General features: G+C 38.5%; 1 protein-coding gene across 2 annotated transcripts in view; it reads right to left on the reverse strand.

Moving 5' to 3' along the window:
* BRINP1 (BMP/retinoic acid inducible neural specific 1) overlaps positions 1–14,997 on the reverse strand; it is a 190,783-nt gene that overhangs the window by 68,672 nt on the left and 107,114 nt on the right. For both annotated transcript variants that reach the window (XM_084799850.1, XM_084799849.1), the window contains exon 3: positions 8,582–8,772. In XM_084799850.1, the coding sequence (XP_084655976.1) occupies positions 8,582–8,772 (191 nt within the window). The remainder of the gene's footprint in view (positions 1–8,581; positions 8,773–14,997) is intronic.

The raw sequence follows: 14,997 nt of genomic DNA on the forward strand, positions 1-14,997 counted from the left end.
AAAAGGTCGTTCGCTACTAAGAAAGGTTATGACTTGGCACAGATGTTTTGTCCTTGTTCTTTTTTCTTCTGTTTCCTCAACTCAGTTTCATTCTTACTTTTGCTCACATCCACCTTGTATTTCTCCTCTAACCACCCGTTTTAGACAGACAAATGGCAGGTTATGGATATATAAAGTGAAGAAAGATAGGTATAAGAAAGAGGAGTGAGAAGATAGATAAATGCAGAAGTGGATGTGTGGAGAGAGGCCAGGATACTTTTTAGGTGATTGGTGAATGAGTAGAAGAATTAAGGTGTGGATGAAATATATCTTACAGAGACAAAAATATGATTATATTTTATATTTTCTTCAATGAGCTTTCCTGGAAATGTATATGTAGATTCTTAACTGAACTAAGCTATAATGGTATTGGGTATGCTTAATAAGTTATTTTTTTGGAAGATTGTGAAAAGCTCTAAATGTGGCCAGTAAGTAGTCATGGCTGCCACACTCCTGCTTCCATTACCTGCTGACAATATGACCACATTTCTTAATTTATCTTCTTTCTTAAAAATTAATTTATGCATATTACAACTAAATTGTTATCCTATCACTTGTGTCCTCCTGTTCCTCCCTCCCTCCCACCTCCATCCTATTCCCCTCCCCTAGGTCCATGCCCGAGAGGGATCTCCTCTACACTATGGTCACAGGCTATCAAGTGTCATCTTGGTAGCCTGCCTATTCTTTCTTTGAGTGCCATCAGGGCTCCACACCAAGGGGTGGTTGTCAAATATGGGGCACCAGAGTTCATGTCAGAGTTAGTCCCTACTCTCCACATAACTGTGGAGAATGTCCTGTTCATTGGCTAGTATACCCAGAAAATGCTCCACCACACAACAGGGACATATGCTCAACCATATTCATAGAAGCCTTATTCATAATAGCAAGAATATGAAAATAGCCTAAATGTCCCTCAGTTGAAGAATGGATAAAGAAATTGTGTTACATTTACCCTATGAACTACTACTCAGCTATAAAAAACAAGGAAATCCAGGAATTTGTGGATGGAATTTATCTTCTCTCACTTTGGTCATTAGCAATATCTGCAATACTGAAGAAAACAGCAACAAAGAACAAGAACAACAGAAACCTCATCTGTCCCCTTGGGATTATCAAGAATAACAAATTCGTAAATATGTGAGAGGTATTGAGAAGTCTCTCTGGTTCATTTTACCACTTGAATATCAATTAGCATTAGACTGTGACTGTTCAATGGTAGACCATGCTCTAAGAATGCACAAAGCAAACACTAAATTCAGTCCCAGCTACCACAAAGAGAAAGAAAAATGAGACAAGGAAGATGAGAGGGACAGAGGGTGTGAGGAAGGAAGGCAGGATGGGAGATTGAGAAAAGAAAAAAGAAAATAACAGAGAGGCATGAAGGCCAGTCAGATGTGGCTGGGCACACCTTTAATTATAGCACTCAGAAGGCAGAGGTGAGTTGACCGTGGTGAGTTTGAAGGCAGACTGTACTGTATAGTGATCTCCAGGCTAGCCAGGGCCACATAGCAAGACCTTGTCTTAAAACAGAGAAGCAAAGAAAGAAACTAGAAAAAATGCAAACCAAACAAAGATAAAAATGGGAGAGAAGTTGAGCAGGACACAGGAAAGACTGGGGTAGAAATAGGCATACATAAGATAATATTTCACTCATGTATATGTATACCAAAATTGCAGAATTAAAAAAAAAACAAAATAAAATTATCAAAAGTGAGTTAGTTCATTAGTAGTAGTCAGTATAGACTGAGACCCCAGAACTAGCCTACCTTGACTGGAACTAGGAATCCCGCTCATGGTTCAGATCAAGAAGGGGATGCAGGATATACAGATGAGGCCTGATAGGACCCCAATGTCAAATGTCTGGGAAAGGGAAGTATGGCAGAAGAGGGAGGGAGGGTGGGAACAGGAAGAAAAGAGCAAGGGGATAACAATTGGGATGTAATGTGAATAAATTATAATACACACACAAACACACACAATGTTGACATGGAAAAAAATAGTGAGACAAACTGTACTTGCTCCTGGGGTTGTCATGAGATGACATCTTTTATGGAAAATAACTGGATCTTGCAGGGCCGCCTATAGTAAGCATTGTATTAGTATTAAAGACAATGATTTGATAATTGCAGGCTACTCATTTAATAGTATTTACCATTACATATAATGAATAAAATAAAAAAACTTAGAGAACAAAATTCCACAGTACATTCTGAGACATAAAACCTGATATCTAGGACAAGTGGAATGTTTTTTAGAATACTGATGAATTTTTTTACTTGAACAAAGAAAAGCCATTTACTTTCAGGAAGAGTTTGTCCTCTCCTTCTAAATATTTGACTTTTGAAATCTTACCCAGATTTCTAGGCCAGTTCTAATGCCAGTTCTTCTTGCCAGCCCTGTACCTCCCTGGCATACTCAATTACATCCCATAGACCTGCTTAGGGATCACCTCTAATGGAACCCCACCAACACAAAGAGAAGGAATCCTTTGCCTTCAATTCCCGCTGGATTGTACATACAGCTCAGTTCCCGTCCCTGTGCTGGGCATTTCCCTCTTTGAGGAGTTTGGCAGTTGTCAAAATAACAAATAAGCAGAACACTGAGCTATGCTCTGGAAAAGATTTAATATAAAAACTTATGGCTTCTAGTTACTAGTTGTCTTATTACTACCATGTTGACATGATACTATTGTAAATAAGTTACATTAAGTAAAATGTATATTAAATTTAATTCTTGCTTTAAAAATATTATTATTTTTAATTTATTCACTTTACATTTAGATTTAGGTCCCCTCCTGGTCCCATCCTCCCTTTCTCATGCCCCCTCCCCTTCCCCTAGTTCTTAGAAAGGGGTGCACCCCTCCCTCACCATCTGACCCCAGCTTATCTAGACTCAGAATTTTGTCTTTTTTATTTCTTTTCTAAAAAGTAGTCTTGAAAAGTGTGCCAGGTTCAGTGTAGCCCTTGATTAGGATAGAGCTGGGCTGTGGCTCAGTGATAAGTATGTGATTAGCATCAAAACTTGAATTTAATCCAGAGCTACTAACTCCCTAAAAGATGCTTTTAGTTATAAAAAAAAGAAAGAAAGGATGAAAAAAATAGTAAGGGAGAAGAGATTTCAAGAAGTGGGAGAGAGAGAGAGAGAGAGAGAGAGAGAGAGAGAGAGAGAGAGAGAGAGAGAGAGAGAGAGAGAGAGAGAGAGAAAAGCGAAAAGGAACAGGTGAATTAGTTGGTGAGTAGTAGTTAAAGACAGACCTGGGAGTTAGACCTGAACTAGTTAATACCTCTAGGGAATTTAAAATGGTTTGTAGGGCTGACACTTGAAATTACATTCTGTTTCTATTATCCAGAAATGGTTGCAGGAAACAGCATCCTAAGGTCACTTCCACATTCCAGATGAATCAACAAGGCAGAGGGACATGCAAACAGGAGTGCAGACAGGCATGCAGACCAGCATGCACCACCTATGTAGATGACATGGACCACAAATTCTGAGACCCTGGCCTCTCGAGTTGTGCATACACTCATCAAGTAAAGCATGCCCCCCATTATCTCAGGATTGACATCACTGTTCTACAAAATGAACCCTCTTTACCTCACTACCAACAACTCTGCTCTGCACAGTGTAACTGTCTTTTTCTCACCATTAACTGTTCTGCCCTGTAAAATGAATCTACTTTACTTCACTCTACTTTTCTCGTGTGTATATTTACCCATTCCTCTTTTTTTTGGGGGGGGTGTAATATTATCTCTTGAAATCTGTATTGCTATATGCCACTCCTTACTATATCTGGGTTGATAAAACTTTCCATGTATTTCCACAACTCCCTTTATTTCCATAACACAGTACGTATCCCATTCTTTATGGATTTTTGAGCTAATATTCTGTCCCATCCACTACAGCAGAAATACTGTGAGGTTGGGGGGTTTTCTAAAAGTTTCTTGTCATTCCTATTTAGCACAATGTGAGCATGGATTGTGTACTTAGCAAATAAAGATAAGACTATACATGAATAAATGAATATAGAAGCACCTCAACTCTACAGTAATTATTGACTGACCTAGTTACCTGTGCAACTCGATTGAAATCTTCCAGATGAAGGTGATCCAAGTGCATCATGAAGTTCTATATTCCTAAAATTGGCAGAATTTTTAGCAGGATGCCTATGTGCATCTTCTCATCAATACCTCTTCCCCTTTGGATAGTAGGAAATGCATCTATTCTCTTTGAGCCTACAGGATTCTAGCTTAATGATGACTTTACATCCAATTGCACTTTGAGATTCAGGGACAGTAGGTGGAAGGGAAAGTAAATGTGAATCACCCCATTCATCTTTCTGATGTTCTGAATGCTTCTCCTAGGGTCCAGCAAAGAGCAGATGTTCTGTTATCTTTTGACAGGTAAATGGATGGGCAGAGGATGGATGTGTGGACAGATGATTGGATAAATGGATGCATCGATAGATGTGTAGAGAAGTGAATAGTAAGTGAATACTAGGAGTTAAGGCCCTGAGTCAGTGGAAATAAATATTCCACATGTCAGCTCTGGCTCTCTTTGGGGCCTATAGAACAGAAGGTGAAACAAGCCGGTTCCCTCTGGACTGAGAACTGGCAGAAGCAAGCCTTAGATCAAGAGGGGTTAATGGACTTCTTGCTGCATTATTAAGATTTAATTTTGTGTATATTAAGAGAATGTGCTGTTTGGAGCAGCAATCCCACTTGGGCGTTTCAGCAAATTGCCTCTTCACCCGACACAGGCCTTTGCTCAGTCTTCTATTTCTCCAGCATCTTTGCCTAACTCTCTGAAGCACTTTTCCTCAGAGGAACTAAGGAAGACTCAAGAGCACCAAGGATGGAGAGAGCTGGAAGCTGGTCCGTTTACTGCTCTAGGAGAAAGGACAAAGGTGCCTGGACGTAGGGATTTTGTAACATTGCTCATCCTTTCTTTGGAAGCCTTATGATTTTATTATTATCCTTCCTCTCAGCAAAAAGATTGTTTTCAGATATGCAATGTGGAGAATACGAAGTACATGCACAAGAACACATTAATGGACAATGACCATGAACCCACATAAACATATATAAAAAGTTTGAATGAAGTGCATATATTTCCATATATTTAAAAGCTCACACATAAGCATATGTATATATATATATATATATATATATATATATATATATATATATATATATATATATATTCACTCATAGACAAGTTTTGGGAGGAATCGGTGTGTGCCTCTTAATGAGGTAGGTACATACTCCAAACATGAATACAAGCTTAATCAGGACATCTAGTCTACAAAATGCTTTCTTTAGACCAAAACATGAGCTATAGAGGGACTCAGGAAAATTACTACATGTAATTTTAGACATAGATTTTGTCTTTAAACTACTTTCCAACAGAGCATTCACATAAAGACTTTTTGTGAATTTAATGGTTTTCATAAAAATTTAAAGAGCTGTAGAAATGGCTAAGTTGTTGGTCCCTTCCCCAGCTCCTGTGTGTGCTTCCCACTCCCTGTCCTTCCTATTTCATTTCCCTAAGGAACTGAGCAAATGCACTTCTTGTCCTGTACATGACAGTTCAAGGCTCATCTTTTGTTATTTAATTATGCCCTTAGGAACTTACTTGACACCTCAAAAGGTTTATCAAAGCATTTCTTCTCTGTGAATACAGTGTTCCTACTGAGAAAAAAAAACCCTATTATAAATAATATTTTCTACACTTCTTTTTGTAGAGATTGGGAAACTGATATCCTGACAGGAAAGTGAGTTTCTGAATACCTCCCACTCTTCTAGTGAGTGACAGGATATGGCTTCAGTCATGGATTCCCTGAGTCCGTTAGCTCCATTAAGTAATAACAGTGATGACAGTGACAACAATAGCAATAATTTGTCAAGTGAAAGTGTGCTCAGCATTTTCCTCCCTTTTACCACGTGTCAGTGTTTGCTAAGGACTTTTAATACAACATTTAAAAAAATTCTTCACAATATATATTAGGCTAGAACTGTTATTATGAGTAGAAACAAACAAGGAAACCAAGGCACAGAGAACTGAATATTTGCAGAAATGACACTAAGATGATGAAAAGTATGTGGCAGAATTAGAAAGCAGGTGATGCCATATTATATCCTATCCTTTTCCTAATCTCTTGCCTCCCAGTGCACTAGGAGGCCATTAGGAAATAATTTTCTATACATGAAAGTATGACTTTCACACGTACACTGGTGCCTCATATTTGACCACGTCCCCTGGAGGGGGAGACCTGGTGGCACTCAGAGGAAGGATAGCAGGCTACCAAGAAGAGACTCGATACCCTATGAGCATATAAAGGGGGAGGAGGTCCCCCTCAGTCACAGTCATAGGGTAGGGGAGTAAGGGGAAAATGGGAGGGAGGGAGGAATGGGAGGATACAAGGGATGGGATAATCACTGAGATGTAATAAGAATAAATTAATAAAATAAAATAAAAAGAATGAATGAATGAGTCAAATGATGATCCTTGAATGGCGTCACAGAGTTTCTAACACACAGTATTTCATCAGTGATAAATCGCTTTCTCTTAGTTGCCTGCCCCTCCACAATGAGGCTTGAGTGAACATTCAGGGACTGCTGTCCAACACCAGATTTCAATTCAATGCTTTGCATATTTTAAAGCATTGTGTTGTAAAAACAGGAGAGGAACAAGGTTCTGTGAATAATTTACCACCTTGTCTTGAAGAAATTAAAAATATATTTCACAGAGAAAGAAAAGTCTTTTGTTGGAATTTCCAGGGACTGAGACCAAAGAACTGCTTTTAATAGAAGAACTGAATAGAGCAACAACTATTTTTTAAAGAGAAAATGGAGTTTAGATTATTGCAAAGGAAAGGGTATATAGGTGGATACCATGCTGTGAAGAAATTACCTCATTTTGGTTTACAGTCAACTATAATTTATACTCCTATTTAATTTACTATCTGCTTAACAAGAGACATAAATAAATTGTCATCAATAGCTTCTTGGGGGTGGATAGGTAATTTGATTAGTCACCAAATTTATTAGAGAAAATTGATACACAGTTTTAAAAATAATGAAGGTTTTGTGACCATAAATCCTTAAATTTTTAACTTAGCTGAATCATTGATTAGCTGTCATTCCAGACTTTCTTAATTGTAAAATAGAAATAAGTATTATGATTTATCTTATAGTTTTGAGAAGTATAGACCATATAAAATGACTACATTGCAGCAATCCTCATCAATTAGTGGCTAAAAGGATCCTGTGAATGAATTTATGCATACAATATCTCCACGCATATTCCTCAAGTCATCAAATTGCTGATTATCCCCTGATCAAAATGCATATAAAGTGTCTGAGGACATGGCTCAGTAAATAAACCGCTTGCTGTGCAAGCAGGACTTGAGTTTGGATTCTCAGAACCTATGGAAATGGATGAATATGACAGCATACGCCTATAATCCTGAGGAGTGCTGTAGAGGTTAAGGCAGAGGAGTTCCTGTGGGTTTGTTAGCCAACCAGTTTATCCAAATCAGAAAGCTTCAGGTTTACCAAGAGAAATTTTGTTCTCCAAACATACATATGCACCCTCATGTATGTGCCCCCTGCACATATGAACATGTACATGTTCACAAGTAGCGTATAGTCAGCCTGAAAAGCACTGTCACTTGCCTTCCTCAGGCCACTCCCTATTGAATTAAAGTACCACTGCTTCACTGAGGTTAGTGTGATTGTTTCAAAGACACTTCAGTCTGTCCAACAGCAGATTAACTTATTTTTCCTGGCATGGTCCGTAACTAAGTGCATCTCATTAAGCTTATACAGGCATTGAAGCACAAAATTTCTCAGAAAGTACAGTGGACTGTTCATGAAGAAAATAGAAAGAAAAAAAAAAAAGAACACCTTGGTGGTTAAGGGATATAAAACAATGCATTCAGGCAGGACACATAACCTAAGTGCCCCAGTTTGCTTGATTTCCCAACATTCTCATTGTCTTTTCATTGGTTTCATTCTACTCCCTTTACTCATTCTCTCAGAGATGGATTGCCCTAGAAGGGAATATGGGTAAGACTGAGTAGAGCAAAGTAAGTGGCCTACTTTCCTGTTAACCTATTCCAAGCCCATATAAGATGCATATGATTGTCCAGTTATATCATGCTGATCTCAAATACCATCCCTTAATGTTTACTTAAACAAAAGAAATTCCATAAAATCACTGGGCATTATATTTTTCTGAGATTAGATGCCATTCCAGAAGAATGTTGATTATAATCTCATATAACATTCATAAAAAACATTTTATTAGAAGGCTAATTTATATTTCCACAGGAGTTAATACTCCAAAATTAGAGATTATATAACTGTATGTATCATGTCTTCTGACAGGATCACAGCAGCTAAGAAACTTGACTTCTATGGAAATATATGCTTTTGAGAGCTATATCATTGGGCAGAGACTAATGTGTTTCCCAGAACATCCCATTCTCCTGCCATCCAATGCAAAAAATGATGGAAGCATGGCCCTGGAGCTGCTGACCTACCTCCCAGTGTAGCAGAGATGAGCAAGTGGGTGCCGTACTTTTTGATGATGGTGTCAATGAACTGTTGAGTGGTGGGTCTCCTGCCAAGCAGACGGATGCTCCTTTGAAACTCCGGCATGAGAGGCAATGGATGACGAGCCAGATCTCTCCTTTCTATGGCTGTGTTCCTCACCTTCCAACGGGCAAACTCCCTGGGAAGGAGAGATGAACAACATTCCTCAGCTTCCATTTGTAGCCACAAGCCAATGATCATCCATCCATCCCACATATAGGCACTTCTCATAGATGAGAGAGTGACTACAGTTGCTTTGAATTTTATCACAACACACACACACACACACACACACACACACACACACACACACACACACACAGTGTAGCCAAGCTTGGCTGGAATTAACCTTATAGCCCTGGCTGGTATTGAGCTCATGGCTCAGCCTCACACGTACTGAGATGACAACTGTGCCCTCAGCTCCACAAAAGCTTTTATTTGTTCTGTGACACTATTCTATAGAATTTTCAACCACCCATAGTTTATGAGTATTAATTTAGAAGGACTGTCATCATAGGAATATATATAATCAGAACCACATCCAGATCCGGGAGTTTCTTGCTAAACATCATGAATACAAAAGTCAGGGGTCACTTTTGCTAGGTTGTAAATGAAAGAATACCTATGAGTAACAGGTGATAACACAAAACCACAAAGGTAGTAGTCTCATTTTTTCTAATTATCACACCAGCCCTGTCAGAGTAGATTACTATTCATTTCTGATTCCTTTTGTAGGAGATAGATCTACACCTCCATCTCCTTGCTTGCCAGTCACTCTCACAAGTTTGCAAATGCATTACACAGAAACTTCTCATTTAGCACCTAACTCACGTTATAATAAGCTCAGTGATGTCTTACATGGAATGATTTAATATAAACCTGGAAAGAGGAATGAAGGAGCAAATGGATGGAAGTATAGAAAGGAAGGAGGAAGAGAGGCAGGAAGAGAGACAGGGAGAGAGACAGGAAGAGAGGCAGGAAGAGAGGCAGGAAGAGAGGCAGGAAGAGAGGCAGGAAGAGAAACAAACAATGGACAGGACCTGGGCACAAAGCTGCCTGAGACTCAAGACATTTCATCAAGTAAGTTTTGGATTCATAACTCACATTAATACTATGATTTAATGGGAATTCATAGAATTCACACTACTTTGATGTAACAAAGCAAGTCTCTGAAAACCATATAGAGGAAATATGAAAACACTCTTCACTTAATGTAGAGGTTCCAGGAGCAGAGAAGAACTGAACTCAAGGCTGCAAGTATTGTTAAACCTATTATAAATTCTGTGATACAACATTGGACAAAGGATGTACATCATTTATTATATGTAAAATTCAATGAAAGTATTTATTTCCTACAGCTGGTATGAGGATTCTATGAAAGATAATGTGAAAAAGACATTGGAAATCACAGTACATTAATGTAATGTGAAACATTGCTTTATAACTTTAAGCTTCCCACAACATATATACATGTAAATCATTAAAGGTGCATTTGGAGTGAACTTGAGAAACACAAACTACCACAAGAAACAGAGGCTTAATAGGACTTAGTTCAGGTTGGTTTTACTCTAATAAAACTCATTTCCTACCAATAATCCCTTGAAATAAATACAATAGGCAAGGGAGGCATAAAGGTCAGCCCAGAAAAATTATGAGAACCAAAATTTTTTGAGAACCAAAATTTAATGAAAAGTCTCTCTCTCTCTCTCTCTCTCTCTCTCTCTCTCTCTCTCTCTCTCTCTCTCTCTCTCTCTCTCCTTTTTTCTTCTCTTAGAGGATAGGCGAGATAGATGAAGACAAGGCCACAGGGTAAGGGAATGGAGAAATCATTAGAATCACGCTGGAATAGGCTCCAGTAAGTCAGTGGTTCTACGTGTCCTTGGTTCACAGAAATCTCAAAAAAAATTTGCCATCAGAATATAGCTGTGAACCTTAGCAGCTATGATCTCCATCTGTGTAAGGAGTAACTTTCCATGATTCTGAAAACAGTTCAAATATCAAGACAACAAGAAACATTATAAAAGGTATGCAAGTAAATTAAATACAATCAATAAAAATATAAAAGGCACCTATGATCATACCACAGTGCCCGTCCTGAGGAAGCTAAGTGCATCATGGAAGGCATGGCATTTTCAGATTGCTGGAAATCAAGTTGCAGGGGATGTATAAGGAATAATATGAGTATTCCATGTCTTTGAGGAACAATTCTAAGAATGTATGTGAGTACTTTAGTTTTGAAGTATTTATGTGGTGTTGATCATGGTTCAAAATATTCTCAGTATGGACAATAGGACAGCAACAGAGTCAGTGATTATTACAGTAAGGAATTTAGTATAGGAATACCAGAGGAGAAGGTTAGGAGTATAGGGATTTGTGACATGAAGAAACAGGATGCAGTAAAGTGACTTGACTAGCCTGGTCTAGAAAGGAGTGTGGAAAGCTGACAAAGAAGTAAGGGAGTAAGTTGCGTTTTAATCCTTGTGAGTCCTGGACTCAGCAATGCTGCCTCTACTAATGAATATGATGTGATGGACTAGTGCTTCATGATCAGGCTATAAATCCTAGGATATCTTCTTTTCCCTCCTTTTTTCTTTACTTACCACCACATTCTTTAGAAGCTTCATGGAATGAGTCACATAGCAAGCACTCCAACTCAGGAGAAGCCTCCATTTAACAGTTTCTGACAACCTTAAATCTCCCAAGACACTGAGTCTTAATGTTGGTCATGGAGTGAACTGGGAGACTGATCTTTACCAGCTTGGGTAGAGGATGACTGAAATATCATGAGATACTCATGCAGTTTACTAACCAAAGTGACATCATAGTGTTGGTTTATGTCACTGAATTGCCAAAAGCTCTACTACTCAACCATTGATGGTTAATAAGAGAAGAGGGAACCCACCAATTATGTCTGCCAAAAGTATCTTTCTTCAGTAGTTTATGCTTTAAACTAATATATATATATTACATACAAACATGTATTTCAGAATCCAGCCGTGTTGTTCCACGTGTGTATATTTATGTAGAACTCAGGGTGGCATTTCCTATATGCCTCAAAATTAAAATGTTTGTATACACTGATGTTAAGTTATCTTGCTGAGGGTAACTTAGCTAGTTTGTTATAGCAAGCTGGTAATGTAAATACATTGACTCCTTAATCTCAATTTTAATGTAGATATGGAGAGAACATAAAGAGAATGAACCAACATAAATACAAAACACCACTCTCATAGAACAACAAAGCCATGAATAATTTATTTGTTAAGAATAGGTATACATCACTAGGTATACATCCAGGGTCCATCATAGGTGTTGCTTTTGTACAAATCAGGAAAGAAGCTAACATCTGGTTCCCAGTTAATCTCTCATGAAGTAAATATAAAGCTTGTAAGAAGCAAATCCACATAGAAACCAACCCATGTTTAGGGTTCTTGTATGATGCTTTGATATGGCACTGGAGGGATGGTTCTGCTGTCAAGAGAGCTTATTGCCCTTGCAGGGGACCAGAGTCTGATTCCTTTTACCTATTGGCAGCTTACAATGGCCTGTAACCACAACTCTTGGGGAACCTGATGCCTCTGGCCTCCATGGATATCAGCCCTCATGTACACACACACACACACACACATACACACACACACACACACACACACACACACACAATTAGAATTAATAAAGGATTAGTCTAGAAAGGAATGAAGGAGCAAAAGGAGTCAGCAACTAGTTTCATGTCTGCAACAGCCTGCTCAGCATCATGGACAGCACTCCTGGTCCTCAAGTGGCTGGTTGCTGAGGAAAGTTTACAAACTATGCTCTCCTGTTCTAGTCATAGTTTTAATAAAAGGTTCCAAAGGAAAAGGTCTCTGGCATAATCTATTGATCGGGGCAGTAGGAATGAAGGATGGCCAAGAGTTGGGCAAACTGACATTTGAAAAAAAATGAGATTTGGCCAGAAAATGATGGAGGAGGGAATTTCAGACAGCATAAGTTGCTTTTACAAAAATGGAAGAAACTGAGAAGAAATATATAGAAATAAAGATGGATATGTGTGCATATAAGCGTAAAGAAGCAAAGACAGATAGATATCAACAATATTGTCACAAAAATTCTGTGGAATTGCTATTTTAATGTCTGTCTCTGGGTCCTTCATGAGGCTTGAGCCATCCCAAAGCAGGCCTGGGAAACATTTGCTTCCCAGTTAGTCCATGCAGTTACTATCAGAACTCCCTCTCTCTCCTCTCTGTGTCTGTCTCTTCTCTCTCTGTGTCTATGTCTCTGTGTGTGTGTGTGTGTGTGTGTGTGTGTGTGTGTGTGTGTGTGTGTGTCAAATTGTTAAACAGTTTTTAATGGTTGTAAATTTTAGCCTACAAGATATGTTCTATATTTATGTGTTGTATGTGTGTGTATTTGTGAGTATCGAGGCTAGAAGGTACTGTCAGCTGTGTTTTTCAGTCACTGTTTACTTTAGTTTTCACTCAGTTCCTCTCACTGAATCTATAGCTGACTGATCTACCTAGATTAGTTGGTTAGACACTTTGGAAATACACTTCTCTTCCCTGCCACTCAGTATTGGGGCAACAGATGCAAACCACCACACACCTTCTTAATTGCCTACTAATGATGTGAAGGTCTTCATACTTTTAAGGTAAACACTTTAGCCCTGATCCACGCTTCCTAACCCACAGATGTTGCTATTTTTTAAAAATACATTTTATTTATTAATTGTGTGTGTGTGTGCACGTGCGTGTGTGTGTGTCTGTGTGTGCATGTGACAGAGAGAGAGAGAGAGAGAGAGAGAGAGAGAGAGAGAGAGAGAGAGAGAGAGAGAGAGAGAGAGAGAGAGAGAGAGAGAGAGAGAGAGAGAGAGAGAGAGAGAGAGAGAGAGAGAGAGATCCAAGACAAAGTGTGGGAGTGCGTCCTTTCCTTTTAGTATATGGGCCCTTGGGGTTGAACTCTAGTCATCAAAGTTGACACCAACTGCCTTAGGTGAGATACTATGACCCTATAGACCAATGACCAAGACTAATAGTGCTCTGAAAATGGTACATGCAATTCTGTAGCAATTATAGGGATGCTTCAGCCAAAACTGTGACAACAACAGGATCCTAAAATTTTATATTTTTTACCACAATGGACTCCAGTAAACAGATTCCATGCCACTACATCTGTTCTTATATATGCAGCTGAAATAAACAAGTTATATGCCCACAACTTTAGTGTCTGCTATTATTCCAGCCCTTAAGATTAAGAAGCAAGCAAAATTGATTTTTACAAAGACTTGCTTTAAGGCAGCTTACATTCTTGTGAGAACAGATACATCGCAAAGAAATAAGCAAAAAGGAGAGACAAATGTTCAGACAAATAGGGAAAGGAAGAGAATGGTGTGTTTGAAAATTCTATGTTGTGGCAGGAATAAGCCTTTCAGACTGAAAAACTAAAAGATGAAAATGAGAGGAAAAATCCACGGAGCCATCTGGGGGTGGAAGAATGATCTTCAACAAAAGAACAGTGAGTGCAAAGAAACTGAGGTAGGAGTGGGTTTGCCCCTTGCAGTGGAACATCAAAGATGAAGGCAGAGATGACAAAGGGTAATGTGAGAAGGTAATGAGACAAAAGCAAACAACAACATTTGGGTTTGGAAGATGACAGATATGAAAATACTCTGGTTTTGTTGTTGTTGTTGTTGTTGTTTTTTGTTTTTTTGTTTTTTAAAGGACGATACACAGGCTAGGTAAAAACCCTACCACAGAGCTCTATTATAATTCTCATTATAAATTCTAAGACATACAAAAAGCTAAGAAAATATTTTGAACCAATTCAATCTGATCATAACATTTCTGGAGAGGACCAGACTTTAAATTCATTAAGCATATTAGACAACCACTTAATTCCATTCCTGTGATTTGGAGCAGACAGAGATAATATGTAAACTTCTAAGTATGCCTGTCTTCTAATAAGATAATATTTACAAAAAGTAAGTGGCAGGCCAGGATATGTGTATGGAGAGTTTAAATCTTTTTTTTGAATGCTTCATTTTGATCCCATTTATAGAAGATATCAAATTCAATTTGCCCAATTCATGGATTGGAAAATGGACTGTCAAGAAGCTTAAGTTATAAACCCAAGAAGAGAGAGAGAGGGAAAGGCTAGAGGGACTTAATCAAAGCCTGGGGCTCCTGACTTCAAGTGCAGGTGACTTACCATGTACCATGCCACCTGAGAACAAATAAGGTGAAATGAAGCAAGGAAGAAATGTTGCCTATGTGCTCTGCTGGATCAGGAACAATTTCATGTAAGTGCTCAGTGAATTGAGTGCAGCATAAAATAAATCTTTCCTTCTGAGCCCATAGAGCAAGCAAATATC

This window comes from Acomys minous, assembly GCF_964271855.1.
Source record: "Acomys minous genome assembly, chromosome: 1".
In the NCBI taxonomy this organism is placed as follows: domain Eukaryota; kingdom Metazoa; phylum Chordata; class Mammalia; order Rodentia; family Muridae; genus Acomys; species Acomys minous.